The 21,186-nt window shown below is 40.7% G+C and overlaps 1 protein-coding gene and 1 non-coding gene across 2 annotated transcripts in view; both read right to left on the reverse strand.

Annotated features, from left to right (window-relative positions):
* Positions 1 to 966: 966 nt before the first annotated feature.
* On the reverse strand, positions 967 to 1,038 carry TRNAT-UGU. Its single transcript has one exon. It is a non-coding gene; the product is annotated as a tRNA-Thr (tRNA).
* A 336-nt stretch (positions 1,039 to 1,374) lies between these two features.
* Positions 1,375 to 21,186, reverse strand: part of LOC121787775 (leucine-rich repeat receptor-like serine/threonine/tyrosine-protein kinase SOBIR1) — a 29,578-nt gene continuing 9,766 nt past the window's right edge. The window contains exons 3-4 of the mRNA XM_042186614.1: positions 2,689 to 3,305; positions 1,375 to 2,008 (exon numbers count right to left, since the gene is read on the reverse strand). Coding sequence (XP_042042548.1) covers positions 1,546 to 2,008; positions 2,689 to 3,305 — 1,080 coding nt within the window. The 3' untranslated portion in view covers positions 1,375 to 1,545. The remainder of the gene's footprint in view (positions 2,009 to 2,688; positions 3,306 to 21,186) is intronic.

Consider the following 21,186-nt stretch of genomic DNA (forward strand, 5'->3'; position numbering starts at 1 on the left):
ATACTTCTCAAAATTTCAAATTGACCCGATAAATTAAACTTTTCAAAAATTTAATTAAAGGTTTTGATTATATGTTTATAGCTAATGCGACATTTGTGCTTTTTTGTTAAACATAAATAATAAATATATGGAGAGTAGTTTAAAAAATTAAAAAAATTGTTTTTTGGAGTTACTATCGAATAACTTTTAAGAGAAGTAGTTAAAACAAACCATCCATTCAGATCATTGAGTAGATCTCTTTTTGATATTAACTAAAGATGTATGTAATTATTTGAAACCAAATAATGATCAATTATATTCGATTAGCAATTATATAATCGATAATTTGGTGCACACAGACCAACAGAGCCATAGTCGATAACTTTAATTATACAATTATATAACTAACCCACATTAACTAATCTATGATTAGTGCCGATTTCCAAATCTTGTTTACATTTATCGATTATTAATAGAATTTATACATGTACTTTGGCAACACATGTCTACAGAATTCCCCCAAATATTCTTTTTGGATTAGTGCTGTCTAAATAATCGTACTTATTAATTTAATAAACTGAGATGCTTTGGAATTAATGACATTAATAATTTGTTTTTTTTTCAGAATTGTATAATGGCTGAACTCCTATGTGCGCAGCCGGCGCAGGTCAAATTCGCCCGACTTGGTCTACTTAAATTTTTTAACAATATTTTATTAAGAACAACTATTACTCTCGTAACAATCACTTTTATTCATAAAAAAATGTTTTTCTACACAATTTTGTGGATTATTTCTTAATGATATGAACTCTCTAAAAACCAAATTAAACCTCCAAATATGCCGTACAAAGGAAATAACAAAAGTAAAAGGCATTACAGATATTTTATAAACATTATTGTCAAAATATATCGATAGCATAAGATTATTTTAAAATATCATTTACATTTAAAACATTAATAAACTGTATACAAATTTAAAAAGGACTTTGCCCCCATGCAGGATCGAACTACAGACCTTCAGTTTACAAGACTGACGCTCTACCACTGAGCTATAGGGGCTTGACTGATAATTTAACCAACGTGATATTATTGTTAAAAGATATTCTCACAATTTACATTTTTTTTGAGGGAATTCTGACAATCTTGTAGACTGAGTTAATCAATTTCATCGCATGGGCCGACACCCAAATTATATTTAAAGGCCCATCACCCAATAAGGCCTAAAAGTTGTCATACTTTGAGCATCAACAATAAGAGCTCTACAGCATATATAGTATAGCATCATCAATTTCACTCATTTATCTATCATATGTAATCTAATTGTGTTGATTTAGATACGCATAAATAATGGATCGAAACACCTAATAAAAAATAGTGTAGGTAGACAAGAGCTACTAAACATAGCACAAACTTTAATTAATAAATATATACTCCATATGGAAGTAGTACAAGTTTATCATCACAATTAAGTTCAACTACAACTAGGACACACACACACACATACATTTTTGGCATCTTTACTATTAGGCCATAAAAGTAGTACACCATAAAACAGACCTAATTGAGTCAATGCTTAATCTGAGACAACATAGTCCTGGCATTTTTACTATCAGGCCTCTCTTTAGGATTATCCAATGTGCAGAAACAAGCCACCTTCAAAGCCAACAGCATCTGCTCCTCGTACCCACTCCCCATCAGCTTCGGGTCGATCGCACGCTTCGGATCATCCGAGGTCATCACGTTCCTCATCCACTTCACCAAGCTCACCTCCTCCGTGTTCTGGAAGAATTCGTCCGACGGCATCTTCCCCATCACCACCGCCGCCAACACCACTCCAAAACTGTACATGTCGCATTTTTCCGTGAACTTGAACGTCTGGTGATACTCCGGCGCTATGTACCCCGCTGTCCCTGCTATGTTCGACGTCGACATGTGCGTGTTCGCGTCCGGCACTGACTTTGCCAACCCGAAATCAGCTATCCGCGCCTCCATCTCGTCGTCTAGCAGCACGTTCGCCGGCTTCAAGTCCCTGTGGATAAGGTCAAGAATTGGGTTAAATTCCATTTTGACATTAGAAAAAAAAAGCTAATGGACTGGAATACTATATAAAATGGATGGTTGAAATCAAATGTTATCCACCAAACTTCATTTCAATAATCTAGTCAACTTTGACATGAAGAATCAAGATATACTTATTCTCTTTAATTATCACAGTATGATATGCTTTTCCTCCAATATTAGAAATACTCCCTCCGTCCCTCAAATATTATCTCACTTAGACCCAGCACGAGTTTTAAGAAATGTAATGAAGAGTGAGTTGAAAAAGTTAGTGGAATGTAGGTCCTATTTTTATATATTAGTTTTATAATAAAATATGAGTATGAATGAGTTAGTGGAATATGAGATTCACTATAAAAAATGGTAAAAAGTGAAATGAGACAAATTTTATGAGACGGGCGGACATGGAACAAACTTTCAGGAGGGAGTAGTATGTATAATTAAATAGGCTTAATTAGTTCAATGAGCGAATTCAACTTTATTTTATATTCAGAATCTTAATCAGTTTGTCAACACATTTAACACCTACTTAGTCACACCATCAATTGAAAACATGTACGTGTCATATGTATAATCTGAGACCGAACCCGACAAATTTTACTAGAATTCAAACCAAATATTAAACCAAAATAAGTGAATTATAGGTTTTACCTGTGGATGATCCGCGGCGTGTGGTTCATGTGAAGATACTCGAGGCCGGCGGCGATCCCCATGATGATCTTGTACCTCGCCGGCCAGTCGAGCTCCTTCTCCCCTCTGGCCACCCCGACCAGATAATCGTGCACGCTTCCGTTCTTCATGTACTCATAAACCAGGTAGTGACAATCCGGGCGCGGCAGATGCGCCAAAAGCGGCAGTAAATTGCGGTGGCGGATTTCTCCGACGGTCTTGATTTCCGACCGGATTTGCCTCATTTTCTTGTTGAGCAGCTTGCTGTCTTCCTCCGTCAGCTCCTCCTGGTCCGTGGGCGATTGGATTATCTTCTTGATCGCAATTTCCTTTCCGTCGCTGCCGGGGAGAACGGCTTTGTAGACTTCGCCGCAACCGCCTTTTCCGATGACGTTGAGCGAGGAGAGGCCGTCTTCCTTCTCTAAGAAGGAGAGGTCTTCTGGCTTCTTGATCAATGGGCTGAAGATTTTGATTCCGGTGTCTCTGTTTCTGCCGTGGATTAGCACTAACAGGAGTTTGAAAAGTAGGGAGAACACTAAGGCGGATAGGATTCCCCCGATTACTCCGGCGGCGACTAGTAAATTACCAATAATGACCCTCTAAACACGTCCTCAGTTTCTTGTGTTGGTATAAATTATGTATGTTTATAGGTTGCAGACCAAATGAATGAGAGGAATAACCTATTCTTTACTAATTTATTCTCTTTTTAACTTTTAATGAGTTCTTTACTAGTGCTAGTATAGTAGTATTTCAAATGTGGTAACAGAAATTGAACCTTTTCAGTTGAAATTTTGAAGTGTTGATAGTAATATAATAGTTACATTATACAGTATGTGCTAGTAGTATATAAGATTGAGAGGAAGTATATACAATTGTATATTAAAGTATAGGTTAACAATTATTATTAGGGTTATGCATTTAAGTATAGGTTAACAATTATTATTAGGGTTATTTGCATGTAAATGCATGAACTTTCAACTTTTTCTGGTTATTTCCCTAAACTTTATTTTTTGAATGTAAATGCATGAACTTTAGTTTTTTCCAGTTTTTCCCCAAAATAAAAAATTGAAACTGATGTGGCAAATTATTATTTATGTGACAATCAAAGCTACGTCGTTTTGATTTAATTAAGTTTTAAAAAATTTAATTAATTTCTGTGTCATCATCTTCCCCACCTATCTTTCTCCTTTCTTTTATTCTTTTGTTCATTGTTCTTTCCAAATTTGTAATTAAGCGTGTGGAGAAATGCTCCAATCTCTAAATCCGCACAAGCCAAGCCATTAGTCAATACCTTCACCACATCAGATATCGAGGCCGGATTAAGAGATTAAACACTAAATTAGTTTAATATTTGAAAGAAAATTGGAGAATTGGAGTTTTACGCTATGGATTGTGACAATGATTGGACTCTACACATGGAAGTTCTATGCATACAAATAAAAGAATGCTTCGAGATGTTGGGGTTTCTTCTCTTACAAAACTGTTAAGAGCTTTGAAATTTTACCCGAAAGATTATTTTTTCGGGTTTTAGAATTGGGGCATTTCTCCACATACTGAAGTACAAAAGAAATGATGAATAGTGAAAGAGAAAAGAAAGAGGAGAGAGATAGGTGAAAATGATGATGACATGGAATTTATTTTTTATTTTTAAAAATATAATTAATGAAAACGACGTCGTTTTGATTGCCACATAAATTGTAATTTGCCATATCAGTTTCGATTTTTTATTTTGGGAAAAAACTAAAGTTCATGTATTTATATTCAAAAAATAAAATTTAGGGGAAAAACCAGAAAAAAATTGAAAGTCCGTGCATTTACAGACAAATAACCCTTATTATTACAATTATTTGTATGGGAAACGTGGTATACAAATATACCACTAATTGATTTAATTTTTGCTAGATCTCAAGTTAAATAATTCATTTTTTTAGAAAAAAATAACTTGTACTCTCTTCATTTTATCCATCTCTCTCTAAGTAAAGATCTTTCTATGTAGAGAAAAGTAACTATCAATTCATAAAATACTCCCTAGGATGGTATAGATCTATTAACGCTCTATTTCTTAAAAAAAATTGTCCATTTTGTCAATTTTATATTGTTCTTCAAGCTTAGTTCACAGCCATTTTTAGTAAATTTTTACTTCTAATGAGATGATCCATATTTTTTTATTAAGAATACTTCAATAATTTTTCTTATTTTTTTTATATATTATTAATTTAATATTAAAATATGTGTTATTTTTAAAATTTCTATTTTTATGAAACAGAAAAGAGAAAGTATATATAAACAATATATCTTACCTAAACAACATAACAATAAAAAACATTATTTTTTTTGTTTTAAAATGCATAATCATATGAAGGAATAAATTTTTATATCAATCATTATATATCTAGTTACTAACTATAATAATTTGTTTACAAGATAATTATGATCATTTTTATTCAAACCATTCTCTTGTGAAGTACTCCGTATTCAAGTGGATGAATAAATAAGATTGAATAATTTTATGAATGTTATTCGATTTAGTGTAGAGTGTAATGCACAGTATTTGATACTTAGCCTTATATAAATATCATATAGAATTAGTTCTAGCTTATAGTATCAATTTAGATTCCTTCATAACAAAATAAATTTCAAACAAATTCCATCATATATTAATTTAATTTAAAATAACCAAACACACCCATATTGATATAAATTAATAGTTAGCGCAAATCTCAAGATGGACCCTACTTGAAAGTTGAAACTATACTTTTGAATTTTTAAGGATAAAGGGTATATATGGGCAGAAATAAAGATAGCTGGAAAAATGGGAATCAAGGGAGACTAAGAAATTTCGGGTCAGCTTCCTTGAGGAAAATAATAAAAGGAAAAAAAAATGAGATAACAAACCAAAGACTTGACTTTGATATTTGATTTAAATAAGTAATAAATTTAATTTAAAAACGTATTCCACACTCCCTATTGAACCGCAAATTGGACTTAGACAAGAAGAGATTATTCAATTAAGATCGCCGGCTACATGAATGCCATGCTAATTTGATTTGACGTAGATAATTGCGAGAAACCGGTTTCCAAGTTGATAACATTTTGAAATACTATATACTAGTAGTTTTTTTTTATTTGAGCTCAAGTTTGGTAAGTACTAAATTAGTACTAAATTAGTACTTAGGTGGGAGTAGCTTGTTTTATTCTCTACCCGGCTTAATTTTGTTGAAGAATAATTGTAGTAGGATTAAATAATTGTATTTTGGAGCGAAAAAAGAGCTTTAGTTTATTATTTTGTATGTTAGTTAATATAGATAATTGTTTTTTAAAATAAATATACAAAATAAGACTAAATTATTAAAAAAAATTATGTCCAAAAATAAAAGGATAAGAAGTATACGTATTTTTGTTGGACACGTAAAATGACAAAATCAATACTCCTACTATATTGTGAGACATAATGGATTAATATATTTAGTTTCTTTTGATGGTCTAATGGATTAGACTCCACAAAATGGTGAATTTTGTTTTTAATATATTTTGCATATCTTGAAATTGAATAGTGTGTGAAATTGTTAAGATAATTGATTATTCGCTAAGTTGGCTCGCATTGATAATGCATCGTAATTACACTTGTATAATAGTACAATACATTTATTATTTATCGTAGATGCTACCGGCGGTGAAGATATGTGATAATGTGAATCATATGATTATGAGATTTTGTAAATTATTCTTTGTCGAAGTATATTAAAACTAGCTCGATCTGAAATAATAATGAAAAATGAGTATTTCTGTATTTGGTTCGGATTTTTGTACTAATATTCTAATTGGATTCAGTTGGCACACACCCCAGATGTCACACTCCAGTCTGAAAATTAAATAATACTAGTCCACAAATAAAAAATACTAATAAATGCTTTTCTATTTCTTCAGTCAACTGATTCATCTACTGCAATTTTCTCTCTTTGATGACACAAACTGGAGATCTGTGTATGCGTTAGTGTGTGATGGGGTACGTACTAAACAAGCCCAATAGCAGTGACGACCCATCAGCCCAAAGCCCAAGGAAGAGTATCAGTTCGGCATTACCAAAGAGTTCGGCCCCAGCCTACAGCTCGGTAAAAGCCAACCAATCAGTTCGGCATTACCAAAGAGTTCGGCTCCAGCCTACAGCTCGGTAAAAGCCGACCAATCAAGCTCTACTCTCAGATCGGCAAAAGCTGCTCGGCAATAGTTCAGAAGTTCGGTCTCAGTATTCGACCGAACTGGAAGATAGTCAACTCATGCAGGATCACATGCAGGATAGTGGATCAAGCACAGAGATAGTGGACTCATGCAGGATCTCATGCAGGATAGTGGACCCATGCAGGATCTCCATGACCTCCACGACATTCACAACCATCATTAGTGGTGATGCAAGCCACGACTTTAGTTCAATGTATAAATAGAACTCAGATCAGATAAAGAAGGGAAGTTCTCTAGAGATAAAATATCAAATAGCAAGTCTGTATTGTAAGCTGTAGAAAACAGATCAAGCAATACAACTCTGCCCTCTTTTCTTCCCGTGGACGTAGATTTACCTCAGTAAATCGAACCACGTAAATCTCTGTGTCGTGATCTGTATTTTCCTGCATTCATCATCATCAAAAATTCGCCCAACCATCACTAGGAAGTTCTCTAGAGATAAAATATCAAATAGCAAGTCTGTATTGTAAGCTGTAGAAAACAGATCAAGCAATACAACTCTGCCCTCTTTTCTTCCCGTGGACGTAGATTTACCTCAGTAAATCGAACCACGTAAATCTCTGTGTCGTGATCTGTATTTTCCTGCATTCATCATCATCAAAAATTCGCCCAACCATCACTGGCGCCGTCTGTGGGAAACAGAGAACCAAATTTGTGATAAAGCGAATTTTTGACCCTTTTTCCACCCCAAAAAAAATGCATACCAGATCACATACTACCCGTAATACCGTTCGTGAAAACCATGAGGAAGCTAGTCCAGCCCGCAGGTCCGGAAAACAGCCTCGGGAGACATCTACTTCCAGTTTTCACGATGAAGGAACAAGCCACTCAAAAGGTCCACACACCGAGTCTTCCCAGCAGCCTGATTTGAATGAGGCTGTCAAGCTGTTCTTGGCTGAGAAGCAGGATGAGTTCTTAGCCTTCCTGCAAAAGAGCCAAGAGCCGAAGACGAAAACGGTGGATTCTCCTTCCTCATCCAGACATGAAAGTCACTACCGCAGTAGTGCCGTGTCTTCCAGGAAGAAGAATCCTCAACCCCGACATGTTCCTGTTCCTCCTCGGTACCGGAATCATAGGAGATCTCCATCTCCTCCATACCGAAGAGATGTCGGGTTCGCCATGTACGGAGCATTGAAGACTCCGTTCTCGGACGATATCACCCGAACTCCCTTGCCACAGAACTACCGAACTCCGTCGATGACTTATGACGGGTTGGTGGATCCTCATGATTTCTTGGGACGCTATCAGTATAACATGGCGAACCAGGGTCTCAATGAGGTCCATATGTGCAAGCTGTTTCCCGAGCTGCTTATCGGGAACGCAAGAAGGTGGTTCGATAGCCTCCCCCAAGGCAGCATTAGATCTTACCGAGATCTAATGGATGCTTTCCACAGGAGGTTCTTTCAGAAAGCGGAAGCCCGAATCACTTCGGCTCAGCTGCTTTCTATACGTCAAGGTCGCGACGAAAAGATCAGCGACTTTATGACGAGATTCCACAAGGAATGCCTACAAGTAGATGATCTCAATGATCTACTTGTCATTTCGGCATTCCAAAATGGAATCCTGCCCGGAGCTCTCTACAGAAAGCTCGTGGAATGCAGTCCGCAAACAGCTCAACAGATGTGGGACATTGCGGACCAGTTCTCCCGTGCCGATGAGGCAGACCGTCGCAAACGGTCTTTAGACAGCTCATCCCGAGGAGACAGGAGGAAGCCCGATCATAGCGATCAGGGACAAACTCGCCGAACTCCTTTTGGCGATCATGGACATCCTCGCCGAACTCCTTTTGAAAGGATTCAAAGGACTCCGGTGCAAGACCGATTGGGGCCACGTCTCAATCCTGAGAAGCCGCCCGCTCAGTTCGTACCATTGAACAAGTCGAGAGCGGAAATTTTCGAACTGCATTCCGATATGTTCGAAAAACCAAAGCGGATGACGAAATCAGCCGCGCGTCGACCTCAGGATCAATATTGCTCCTTCCATCAAGACCACGGTCACGATACCGAGGAGTGCCGACATTTGGCTGCAGGTATTGACGCTCTTGTGAAAGCAGGAACGTTAAAAAAATACCAAAGCAAGCAGCCGAAAAAGAACAAAAAGCAGAGAGGTGCAAACTGCGCTCCTCAGGATCTGAAAAAGCAACAGGACCCCGAAGACGATGACGAGCTGCAATATGATGGAGTAATCCTGACTATTGATGCTCTCCCTGCCGGGAAGACTAAATCGTCCCTGAAGTCAGAGCGCAGAGGCTCCAATCGAGAGGAGCCAACGCATAAAAGGCTGAAGCAGGACGAAGTGATTACATTTTCAGATGCAGATCCCGTCCCGGCCATCTCTCCTCATCAAGACGCTATTGTCATCCAAGCCGGAGTGGCAAACAAACTGATCCACAGAGTGTTTGTGGATACAGGAGCGTCAGTCAGCATTCTTTTTAAAGAATGTTTCGATAAACTAGAAGTGGATCCAGCTCGGCTTAGTCCGGCACCACTTCCTCTGAAAAGTTTCGCCCAGGAGGACACCCGCCCTGAAGGTATTATCAGCCTTCCGATCACGGTGGGAAAAGCGCCTACAAGCTCCAGTACGATGATCGAGTTCTTTGTGGTAAAAGCTCGGTCTCCGTACAACATCATCCTGGGAAGAGACTGGCTCAACGCAGTTCGGGCCGTTTGCTCTACTTATCATCTCACCATCAAGCTCCCCACTAAAGGGGGGATAGCGGTCATCCGAGGTGATCAAAAGAGAGCAAAAGAGTGTCTGCAGATTGCGCTTAAAAGTGCCGAGCAATCAGATCGGCATCATCAAGCATAGCAATCACAGCAGCCGGAGTCAGAGGCAAGCGAAATGACCGAAGTCACACCAGAGCCGAACTCTATGACCGTTCAGTTATACGAAGATGATCCATCCAGAACGGTCAAGATCGGTTTCGCGGGAACGCCTCTACTCCGGGAAAAGACCATCCAGCTCCTCAAGGAGTACAAAGATGTCTTTGCATGGTCTCCGTTGGACATGACCGGAGTGCCCTCTGAGGTAATCACTCATCGGTTAAATATTGATCCATCAGTCCGGCCTATAAAACAGAAGCAAAGACTCTTTGCGGCAGAAAGAAATCAAGTCATCCATGACGAAGTCCGCCAATTACTGAAAGCGGATGTATTATTCGAGGTGAAATATCCCTCTTGGGTGGCCAATCCTGTGATGATCAAGAAAAAAGAAGGAGGATGGCGGATGTGCATAGATTTTACCGATCTAAACAAGCACTGTCCTAAAGATTGCTATCCCCTTCCGAACATAGACAAAAAAGTAGAAGCTTTGATCGGCTTCGAAATTTTCTGTTTTCTTGATTTATACAAAGGCTACCACCAAGTCTTAATGGATGAGAATGATGCTCCAAAAACGGCTTTCATTACTGACTTCGGCATCTTTGCTTATAAAAAGATGCCGTTCGGTTTAAAGAATGCCGGAGCCACATATCAAAGGATGGTAGATAAGCTTTTTCGGCATTTGATCGGAAAGGAGGTTGAAGTGTATGTTGACGACATAGTCGTTAAAAGCAGAAGCACTTCGGAGTACGAAGACAATCTCAAGTCCACTCTCGACGTGCTCCGAAAAGCCAACCTCAAACTCAATCCCCAAAAATGTACCTTTTTGGTAGATTCGGGAAAGTTTCTAGGTTGTTGGGTTTCAAAGGAAGGACTCAAGGCAAATCCGCTAAAAGTTCAAGTTGTTCAGAACATGGCAATGCCGAAGTCCATACATGATGTGCAAAGGCTAACTGGATGTCTAGCCGCACTGAATAGATTCCTTTCCCAAGCAGCCGAAAAGCAAATGCCATTCTTCAAAGTGTTAAAGAAGGCACCAAAGTTTGAGTGGGGAGTCGAGCAGAAAAAGGCTTTTGACGAGCTCAAAAGTTATTTAGCCGAGCTTCCTATTCTCTCTGCTCCAACAGATGCTGAAGTGATATTCTTATACTTAGCGGCATCGGATCAGACCATTAGCGCGGTGCTTGTACGAGAAGAAGGCCTAAAGCAGCTTCCCATCTACTTTACAAGCCGAGCATTAAGAGGTCCAGAAACAAGGTATCAACCTCTGGAAAAAATTGCTCTGGCATTAGTAAATGCAGCAAGGAGACTGCGGCCATATTTCTATGCTCACAAGGTATGCGTCTTAACCGATCTTCCACTTCGGCAAGTTTTGACCAAGCCAGAAGCATCAGGCAGAATCGCCAAATGGGCCATAGAGTTGGGAGAACACTCAATCGAATACCTACCTCGGAAAGCCATCAAGGGACAAGCCTTGGCAGATTTTCTTGCAGAAGCAAAGTTCGATCAAGCAATCCCTGTCATTGCCGAACAGAAAAATTCTACCAATGCCGAACTAGCACAGCCCCTAGAATCCGAAGTAGAGCCACCGGACTGCTGGAGCGGATTCGTAGATGGAGCTTCGAATAAAACGGGAAGTGGAGCTGGTATTTTACTTATAGCTCCCGACGGACACGAGGTAACTTACTCACTTCGGTTCTTATTCCCAACTACTAATAATGAAGCCGAATATGAAGCTCTCCTTGCCGGACTCAAGCTAGCGCAAAGTCTATTTATCAAGTCTCTCAAAATCCATTGTGATTCACAAGTCGTAGTGAATCACATGTTGGGTACAAGTGAAGCCCGTGATGAGAGGATGAGGAAATATTGGGACAAAGCGCAAAGCATTAGCCGAAGTTTCTCTTATTTTCGGATAATCCGCATTCCCAGAGCGGAAAACAGCCGAGCAGATATTTTAAGTAAGTTAGCCTCATATCCAAGTTCAAAGGTGGAGGAATTGATGCACAGAAGCATTGATGAAGCTGAGGTACTTTCAGTAGCCAGCTCGCCGAACTGGATGACGCCGATCTTACAGTATCTAGATCAAGGACAACTGCCCGAGGATAAGAGAGAAGCTCGGAAAATCACATGCCGAGCCCTTCGGTACGAACTTCATGGAGGAGTCCTATACAGAAAGTCCTACCTTCAGCCGTTATTGCGATGTGTAGGGCCAGAAGAGACGGACTACATCCTTAGAGAAGTTCATGAAGGATCTTGCGGTAGCCACATCGGAGCTAGAGCTTTAGCTAAAAAAGTTCTGAGATGGGGGTATTATTGGCCAACTTTGGTACAAGACGCAGTGCAGCTCGTCAAGACATGCACGAAGTGCCAAATCCATGCAAATATCCCAAAGATGCCGCAGACCGATCTATATGCTATGCAAAGCCCTTGGCCTTTTATGCAATGGGGCATAGACATAGTGGGACCACTACCACAAGCTCCTCGACAAATGAAATTCCTTATCGTTGCCGTGGATTACTTTACAAAGTGGGTAGAAGCTGAACCATTAGCTACGATAACGAGCTCGAAGGCATTGGATTTCGTCTGGAAGAACATAGTGTGCCGATTTGGCTTACCCCACATCCTCATTTCGGATAACGGGACTCAGTTCACCGACAAGACATTCAAGAATTGGTGCCAAGAGCTGAATATTCAACAGCGGTTCACTTCGGTCTCCCACCCACAAGCAAACGGACAAACGGAGGTAACAAACCGTATATTGGTGAAAGGGTTGAAAGCTCGGTTAGAACAAGCCAAAGGACAATGGGTAGAAAATCTCCCTCAAGTCCTATGGTCCTACCGAACTACACCCAAAGCTTCCAACGGTGAAACTCCGTACAGTCTGGTGTACGGCGCTGAAGCCGTGATTCCGGTTGAGATCGGCGTACCCAGTCCCCGAACTCTAAATTTCTCCTCAGAAATGAATGATGACGGACTGAGAGCCGAACTAGATCTGGCCGAAGAAAGAAGAGAGTTAGCCTGCATAAAAGCAGCCAAGTACAAGGAGCAAGTAGCCCGGTATTATAACCAAAGGGTGAAAAAGCTGCAATTTCAAGTGGGAGATCTCGTCTTGAGAAACAACGAAGTAAGCCGAGCAGAAAAGCTGGGCAAGCTCGAACCCACATGGGAAGGTCCATATCGGGTGTCAGAAGTCCTCGGCAAAGGGTCTTACAAATTGACTCACATGTCAGGAGAACAAGTACCCCGAGCATGGCACATTTCCAACCTCAAGAAGTTCCATTTGTAAGAGACAGTCCGGTCAGTCCGTCTTGTGTCTAGTTCGGTCCTAGAGGTATGTGTTTTCTTTGTTTTTTTTACTCTGTCTATGTGCTTTTTGTTTGTCTATGTGCGTCTCGTTCGTTTATGTGCGTCTTGCTTGTCTAGGTGTGTTTTGTCTGTCTATGTGCGTGTCGTCTCTTACAAATGTTACTGAGGTATCTTGTTCTTCAAAGGCTGATCCCCTTTTTAGAACATATATAAGCCAACGATTGTGAGTCCAAGCTTCTAAGGAGGATACAAGACCACAATTCAGCTTAAAAAACAAGCAGTTCGTCTGAAACGAACTGCAACAATAAGCCAACGATTGTGAGTCCAAGCTTCTAAGGAGGATACAAGACCACAATTCGGCTTAAGAAACAAGCAGTTCGTCTGAAACGAACTGCAACAAAGGGAAAGTCCGATCCACGCGATAAAACTCGCCGAATTAGGACAAGGGAAAGTCCGATCCAAGCGATAAAACTCGCCAAATTAGGACACAAGCTTAGTCCGGTCAAAGAAATTTACTTCATAAGACCAAAGACGAGTCCGGTCAAAGAAGTTTACTTCATAAGACCAAAGACGAGTCCGGTCAAAAAAGTTTATTTCATAAGACCGAGGACCAAGTCCGGTCAAAGAAGTTTACTTCATAAGACCAAAGACGAGTCCGGTCAAAGAAGCTTACTTCATAAGACCGAGGACGAGTCCGGTCAAAGAAGTCTACTTCATAAGACCGAGGACGAGCACGATGAAATTTTTTCGCTGAGCTGTAAATACGCAGTGATAGAAGCGAAATGAAGATTTCATTTATTAAAACTTGTTCGGCATACAACTCCGCTGCCCTACGAGAAGGTGTTACGCCATTACAAAGGACTATTCTACTGTCCCTGGTTGCTAAAGTTGAGCCATCTATTCACAAAATCCTCGTGAAGCCGAGTTCGGGCATTCTCGGCAGCTGAAGAATAAGCAGGTCGACGAGATGCTCTAATCGACCTACCGCCTCTTCCCTGAGCCCGGGAAGCTCTAGCACCTCGGCGGCGAAGAGTCTCTTCACGAAGCATTTGTTGATCTTGCTCACTCATAATCACAGCTCCTCTACGAACTTCAGTCCGTTCTCGTCTTGACGTTTCCGGTTGCTCCTGAGTCCGTTCTCGTCTTGACGTTTCCGGCTGTTCCTGAGTTCGTTGCTGACTTGGAGTAGGGTCTTGAGCAAGTGAATCAGGGGTTTGAGCTGGAGTGCGACCATCTGTTGGCGGGAAATGCCTAAGGAATCTCTCGATTGAAGGACGCCGGGAAAGAATGATGTCGTACCGAGAAGCCCAGCGCCGCAATGATGTCACGACTTGTTGGCAAGCCGAGCTCTCCAGCGCATTGTTCCTCCGGAGTACGTGATATTCCTCCCACAGTTCGTCAACTCGTTCCTGAACTTCAGAGATGGTCATTCCCCCGCGCCTGCAGATGAAATCCTCATACGCAGTCCTCTCAGCGACGGCAGTGTTCAGCTCGGCCTCCAGATCTTTCTTTTCGGACTCTAAGTCCTTATTGTCGGCCTCCAGCTTCACTAAACAAGCCAAGAGTTCGTCATTCTTCATCTGGTCAGCTATGGCTCTTTTCTCAGCTTCGTCTAAAGCCGAAGAGTACAGCCGCTTCCAGTGAAGTACCTCCAGCTCCTTAAGAGTTCAGAATATAGAGCAGCTATGTCAGTTCGGCATTTCAGATTACTGAGCAGGTAGTAAACCACAACAGGAGTAAAAGAGAGTACGAAAGGCTATACGAAGACACAAGAGCAGAAAGAAGAATTTTTTCATTCATAAGAAAAAATTTTTTTCTACACAAGGGCTTCAAGACCGTTTTACAAGAAGGAAGAAACTAAACTAAGAGAAGGGAGACGAAATCATACTCCGCCAGCTTCGTCTCCGCCTTCTCGGTGAGGTTCAGCTTCCTTCTCCTTGTCTGCTTCAGCTTCAGCCTCGGCCTCCCTGCTCTCCCCAGCCTGCTCGGCGCCACCGTAGCCGATCTGCTGCGCCTCCTGCTCGGCCTGCTCATCGCCGGTCTGCCGCTCATGCTGCTCGGTCTCACCCTCTCCATGGAAAATTGGAGCGGGTGAAACTGACCCTATGGAGGCAAAGATAGCCTCCATGTTCTCATCGCGGTCAGCTCGGCAACTACGAACTTGGTCTGCAGAAAGCAGGACCGAGGACGAAGCAAGCTCCTCAAGCACCGGCAGACTCTGAAGCCGAGCTGCTATCTCTCGGCCGTACAGCAGCAGGATGACTTCGGGACCCTGCTCGGCTTTATCGGTCATCAGTTTCAGCAGATCACCGACAAAGGCTGAAAATTGGTTGCTCAGAAAGAGTTTCTCCGCGAAAGCACGGAGAGCCTCTCCTTGGGCAACCACGGCGGCAGCATCCCTCCGTTTCGTCTGCTCTCGCTGGATGACGAGCTGGTTTTTGGCAAACTGAGCTTCATCCTGGGCCGAAATCCTAGCAGCTCTGGCTTTCTCAAAGTTTGCCTCTGCCTGCTCGGCCCGGTGACAAGCAGCCGCCAACTTCCTCTGCATCTCAGCATAGTCGTTGGACGCTTTGGAGAGTTCAACGGCGACGAGCTTGGAGAGCATATCGTTCCTCTGAAAATGGAAAAAGCAAAAAGTCAACAGAGGGGCCACAAAAAATACAAGAAAAAAGCAAGGCCAGAAAATCAAGAAGAGAATTCACCTCGGCGAAGTCCGTGGGCCATAAAAAGGGCTCACAGATATGTTCCGAAGGAGGCGCCAAGACCACATCTTTCTCTGGCGCTCTCGGGGGCTTCTGGGTCTTCCCCTTCCTACTTGCCGAAGTCGACTCCGGCTTCTTTGGATCCGAAGAGGTCTTTTGCCTCTTCGGATTCTTCTCGGCATCAGGCGCCGAGCTGGTAGCCTTCTCTTTCTCCGGCTCCTTAAGCTCGGAGGATTTGCGGCTAATCTTATTCAGCATATACACTGCCAAAAAGCAAGAAAGCAAAGTTAGTTTTCGCCACAAAAGCAGTAAGGCACAAAAAAGAATTCCTCACCCTCGGTCTCTTCATCCGAAGACGAGGAGTTGAACACGAAGTCGCCCTTGACGAGCTCAGACTCCAGGTACTGCTTCCTAATCATAGGAATCTTATTGAGCTCGCCCTCGAGCTCGTCCAACGGTTCTAACCGAGGATGAGGAATCACGGACTTCGGCCCTCTCCAAGGAAAGCCCGGAGCCGCTGTCCTATTATAAAAAAAGAACCGATGTTGCCACTTTGGCCACTTGGTTTTGCAGAAGGCCCTAAAAGGCTGTAAAGGGATCAAGTAAAACCAAGATCCTTTTCTCTTAAACTGGAAAAAATTAAGGATTGCCCTCAGAGACAAATCCTTGTCTAGCCTACGCAGTTCGGCAGCAAAGGCCGATAAGTGCCTCCAAGAGTTCGGAGTCACCTGACCTAAAGGGAGTTGAAAAAAATCTAGCAGCTCTACAAAGGCAGGGGGAAGAGGGAAACGAAGCCCGCATTCCAAGCCGGCTTCATAAACGGTGGCGTAACCCTCCGGTGGCGAGTCAGCCCTATGAAGGTCGTCGGGAATCGCAACCTTCCCCCCAGGAAAAAAATATTTTTCGTGTAAGGATATCACAGTATCCTTACTCAAGATGCTGTGAAAATACTCTACGGTCTTCTCCCCGGATTCCTTCCGGCTAGAAGACCCCTTATCCCCTTTCCTACCGCTACCTGACTCAGAAGAAGAAGAAGACATGGTTCTTACTCTTTGAAAGTCTGAAGAAATTCTGAAGAAATTCTCGAAAGCGGAAGGAAATTTTTACGCAAAAGAGAGAGATTGCAGAAGAAGCAATAGCAAAAGTGTTCAACTGATGAAGAAAGGACGTATTTATCAGATTCGGAGAAGATTTCAAAATCATCGCACCGTTTCGAATCCCACCTTTTCAGGATTCAACGGCCGGATTTTACTGTCGCATTTAATGCAGTCACGCGCAAGGCACGTCCCCTGACGTCAGCCTCCCCCGTATCTTTATCCAGAATGCCGAAGTGACTCGCTTCGCCGAAGTGATTCACTTCGCTTTTCGGGGGGGGTAGTGATGGGGTACGTACTAAACAAGCCCAATAGCAGTGACGACCCATCAGCCCAAAGCCCAAGGAAGAGTATCAGTTCGGCATTACCAAAGAGTTCGGCCCCAGCCTACAGCTCGGTAAAAGCCAACCAATCAGTTCGGCATTACCAAAGAGTTCGGCTCCAGCCTACAGCTCGGTAAAAGCCGACCAATCAAGCTCTACTCTCAGATCGGCAAAAGCTGCTCGGCAATAGTTCAGAAGTTCGGTCTCAGTATTCGACCGAACTGGAAGATAGTCAACTCATGCAGGATCACATGCAGGATAGTGGATCAAGCACAGAGATAGTGGACTCATGCAGGATCTCATGCAGGATAGTGGACCCATGCAGGATCTCCATGACCTCCACGACATTCACAACCATCATTAGTGGTGATGCAAGCCACGATCTTAGTTCAATGTATAAATAGAACTCAGATCAGATAAAGAAGGGAAGTTCTCTAGAGATAAAATATCAAATAGCAAGTCTGTATTGTAAGCTGTAGAAAACAGATCAAGCAATACAACTCTGCCCTCTTTTCTTCCCGTGGACGTAGATTTACCTCAGTAAATCGAACCACGTAAATCTCTGTGTCGTGATCTGTATTTTCCTGCATTCATCATCATCAAAAATTCGCCCAACCATCACTAGGAAGTTCTCTAGAGATAAAATATCAAATAGCAAGTCTGTATTGTAAGGTGTAGAAAACAGATCAAGCAATACAACTCTGCCCTCTTTTCTTCCCGTGGACGTAGATTTACCTCAGTAAATCGAACCACGTAAATCTCTGTGTCGTGATCTGTATTTTCCTGCATTCATCATCATCAAAAATTCGCCCAACCATCAGTGTGTTACCGAGGATTTGGATGTATTTGGCCCAAAAAACTGCACATGTACGTGACGGCACTTTGATTCCTAACTTACTAGTACTATGTTAGTAGTATATTGTTTTGACAAAATGTGACAAATTTAAGGGACGGAGGGAGTATTTGCATATATATGGTGATATATGATGATCAACATTGTTTTTACGTCATTCTCTGTTAAATTCTCTAAATTCTGTCCCACATCGACTTGGTGAGGATCTCATCTAATCTATATAAGTGTGGATAACCCTCCCCTTATGAGGCCTTTTAAGGGGTGAGTGGCCCATTTCTAATATGGTATCAGAGCGGGCCCAAGTCTATGATGGTTTTCTCTTTATCTCCTATCTACCTCACGAGTGGAAGATCGATGTCCTTTCCGGCCCACATCGATGATGGTTTCTCTTGCATTGCCTACCCACGTGATGGAAGACCGATGTCCTTTCCGGCCCACACGTGAGGGGGCGTGTTAAATTCTCTAAATTCTGTCCCACATCGACTTGGTGAAGATCTCATCTAATCTATATAAGTGTGGATAACCCTCCCCCTTATGAGCCCTTAATCTATATAAGTGTGGATAACCCTCCCCCTTATGAGCCCTTTTAAAGGGTGAGTGGCCCATTTCTAATATTCTCAAATTAAAACTTAGGAAACATCGTCTAACTACCATATTTTTGGCCTCCTATAAAAATGAGTAACTAACCGCACAACAATTCGGATGGAAATTAAAGTCATTCAATACAAGGCTCTTAGAAACGAAACTAATGAGATCATATACAATGAAGAACGATAAGCAAGTATACTTTTGCTCTTTTTGAAAATGTGTTATGTCCATAAATTTATTTTTTTCGTATTTTTTCTTAAAACCGATATCAGAATATCGGTATATTAAACTTTTCTTTAAAAGATTTATATATTAATCCGAAAGGTTAAGGTGGAACTACTAGCATGGGGTTGGTAATATGGAGTTTTTCCGACCTTCGTGAACCGGTGTTGAGAGGGTTGAACCCAACTCCACCTCGCTCCGTATTGCGTTCGCTACTATTATTAATCCATAGTGTAATTGCATTAATTATTTTACATGGAACTAAAGCCAGATATATTTCCACTACCCAGAAATTCTTGGCAGTTTCACTTTGGAAAAAGACGATTATTGTCGCATCATGCGCCCCAAACTTTACGAGAGAAAATGAAATGTCGATTATTCATATCCTACCACTACATTATTGCTGTAACGACCAATTCAAAATTTTAGTATATGCTAATTATATTTCAAACTAATTTTAGTGTGGATATATAGTCACCCAACTAATTTTAGTGTAGATAGTCACCCATCGGTGCACTAGAATTACTTGTTCACGCTCATGGCGCACTAGGTAACTCAAATTTGTATATTCACTTAATGAAACATCTTACCAATTAAATTGTGTTTCGTTGTTATTTGATCGTTTTCATAATACTCTCTCGACTTTCACCTTGGGCTTTCATTATTTTGTATGTTTATATCATTACTATACCAATACTAACCATTCATATCATTGTAAGTGTGGACTTCACAATCCACTAACAATACTTTCATCACATTTTCCTCCATCTCTTTTACTTTATCAATTATGCATTAAAACTCGTGCCGTTTACAACTTTGTCTATTTTTTTAGATAGAGGGAATATGAATTATTACAAATAGTGAGTAGAGGAAAGTCAAGGACATAAGAGTGATGGTGTAGGAAAGTGTATCCTCCACTGGAAGGGATCTGTCTCTTAAATATGGGTTGAAGGCAGACTCCAAAACCATTCTTCAAATCAATTTAGTCGGATTTCAAACCATTCTTTAATTTAGTTGAGAAGAGAATTAGGTGAGTCACCACTTTACAATTCTCACAAGATGAATATGATCTTGTTTTGCAATGATTCGTCACAATAGTAATTCCTGCAGCCATAATTAGTGTGAAGACTTGCATTCTTCTTTTTGTGCTTTTAATTAAAACAAACAAAAGCGAATGTGATCATTTTCTAGTGGTAAATAAGTCCGTTCTTCATAGTTAGTAATAACATTATTATAAGCACGAATAAGGGCTAGGTGCCTTAAATAAGGTGTTAGGTTGATTCTAGACCATTCTTCAAATATATTTAGTTGGATTAAAAACCATTCTTCAATTTAATTGAGAAGAGAATCAGGTGAGCGACCACTATACTCATAGGCTAGTTTTCGTCACTCGAATTTGATCACTTTTCGCACTTATTAGTTGAATATTTGCATGAGAAGATGCTATTTTGGCAGGGAATGGATCATAAAGTTTGGAAGCTACTTAATGAAGGCGTGAAAAGGAAAACATGCAAGAAAGAGGACAAAATGTGAAGAAATGGAAGAAAGTGAATGAAGAAGGCAAAGAAGGCTCAAACTGCCCAAGCTGTTGGTCTAGCCAGTTTAAAAACCCGACGGGAAAATGCTTAAAGCCACTTACACACACTTATCAAGGACGGCTCTCACTTGCTACACACGCCCATGTCAGCCCTTAGAGAGTAAAAAAGAAATGAAAATATCTTTTATTGGATATATGTATTAAAAGTACTTAACTTTCGAAGAACCACTTGTCACTCATCACTTTAATTTAGTTTAGTTTAGTTTAGCATTTCTCTCTCTAGAAAAACCTTTTCTCTCTTCCTTAAGAAGAGAGATTTCAAACTCAAGGCGGCCAAGATCTTTGTTCACCATGGGTTGAAGTAGTAGTTGTGACATCCCTAACCCGAAAAAGGCATTATTTTGCATATTATCATATTATATTGTCATTGCATATTATATTGTCATTTTTAGTATAAAGATACTAAATGTGTCATAGAGGATATATTATTTGTTAAGATGACAATTTAGGTGCTATATAAGCTTTGTAAAATAAATATGTTAAGTGAAGATCATAGAGGATAATATTTTTAATATATGGTAATTGTGGTTAAATACATCTACCACATATTTAAGTGTAATCATATTATATACGCATATATAAGCTTACAATTGTGTTAATTATTAAGTTTAATTTACATAAGTAAATAGTACATGCAAAATAAGATTGTAACATGTGTTTGCATGGGAGCATATTAGATTATTTAATATACATATGTTAATAATTAAATATTCAAGTATATGATGAGTGTATTTTGT

Source organism: Salvia splendens, chromosome 22 (genome assembly GCF_004379255.2).
Source record: "Salvia splendens isolate huo1 chromosome 22, SspV2, whole genome shotgun sequence".
Lineage (NCBI taxonomy): Eukaryota > Viridiplantae > Streptophyta > Magnoliopsida > Lamiales > Lamiaceae > Salvia > Salvia splendens.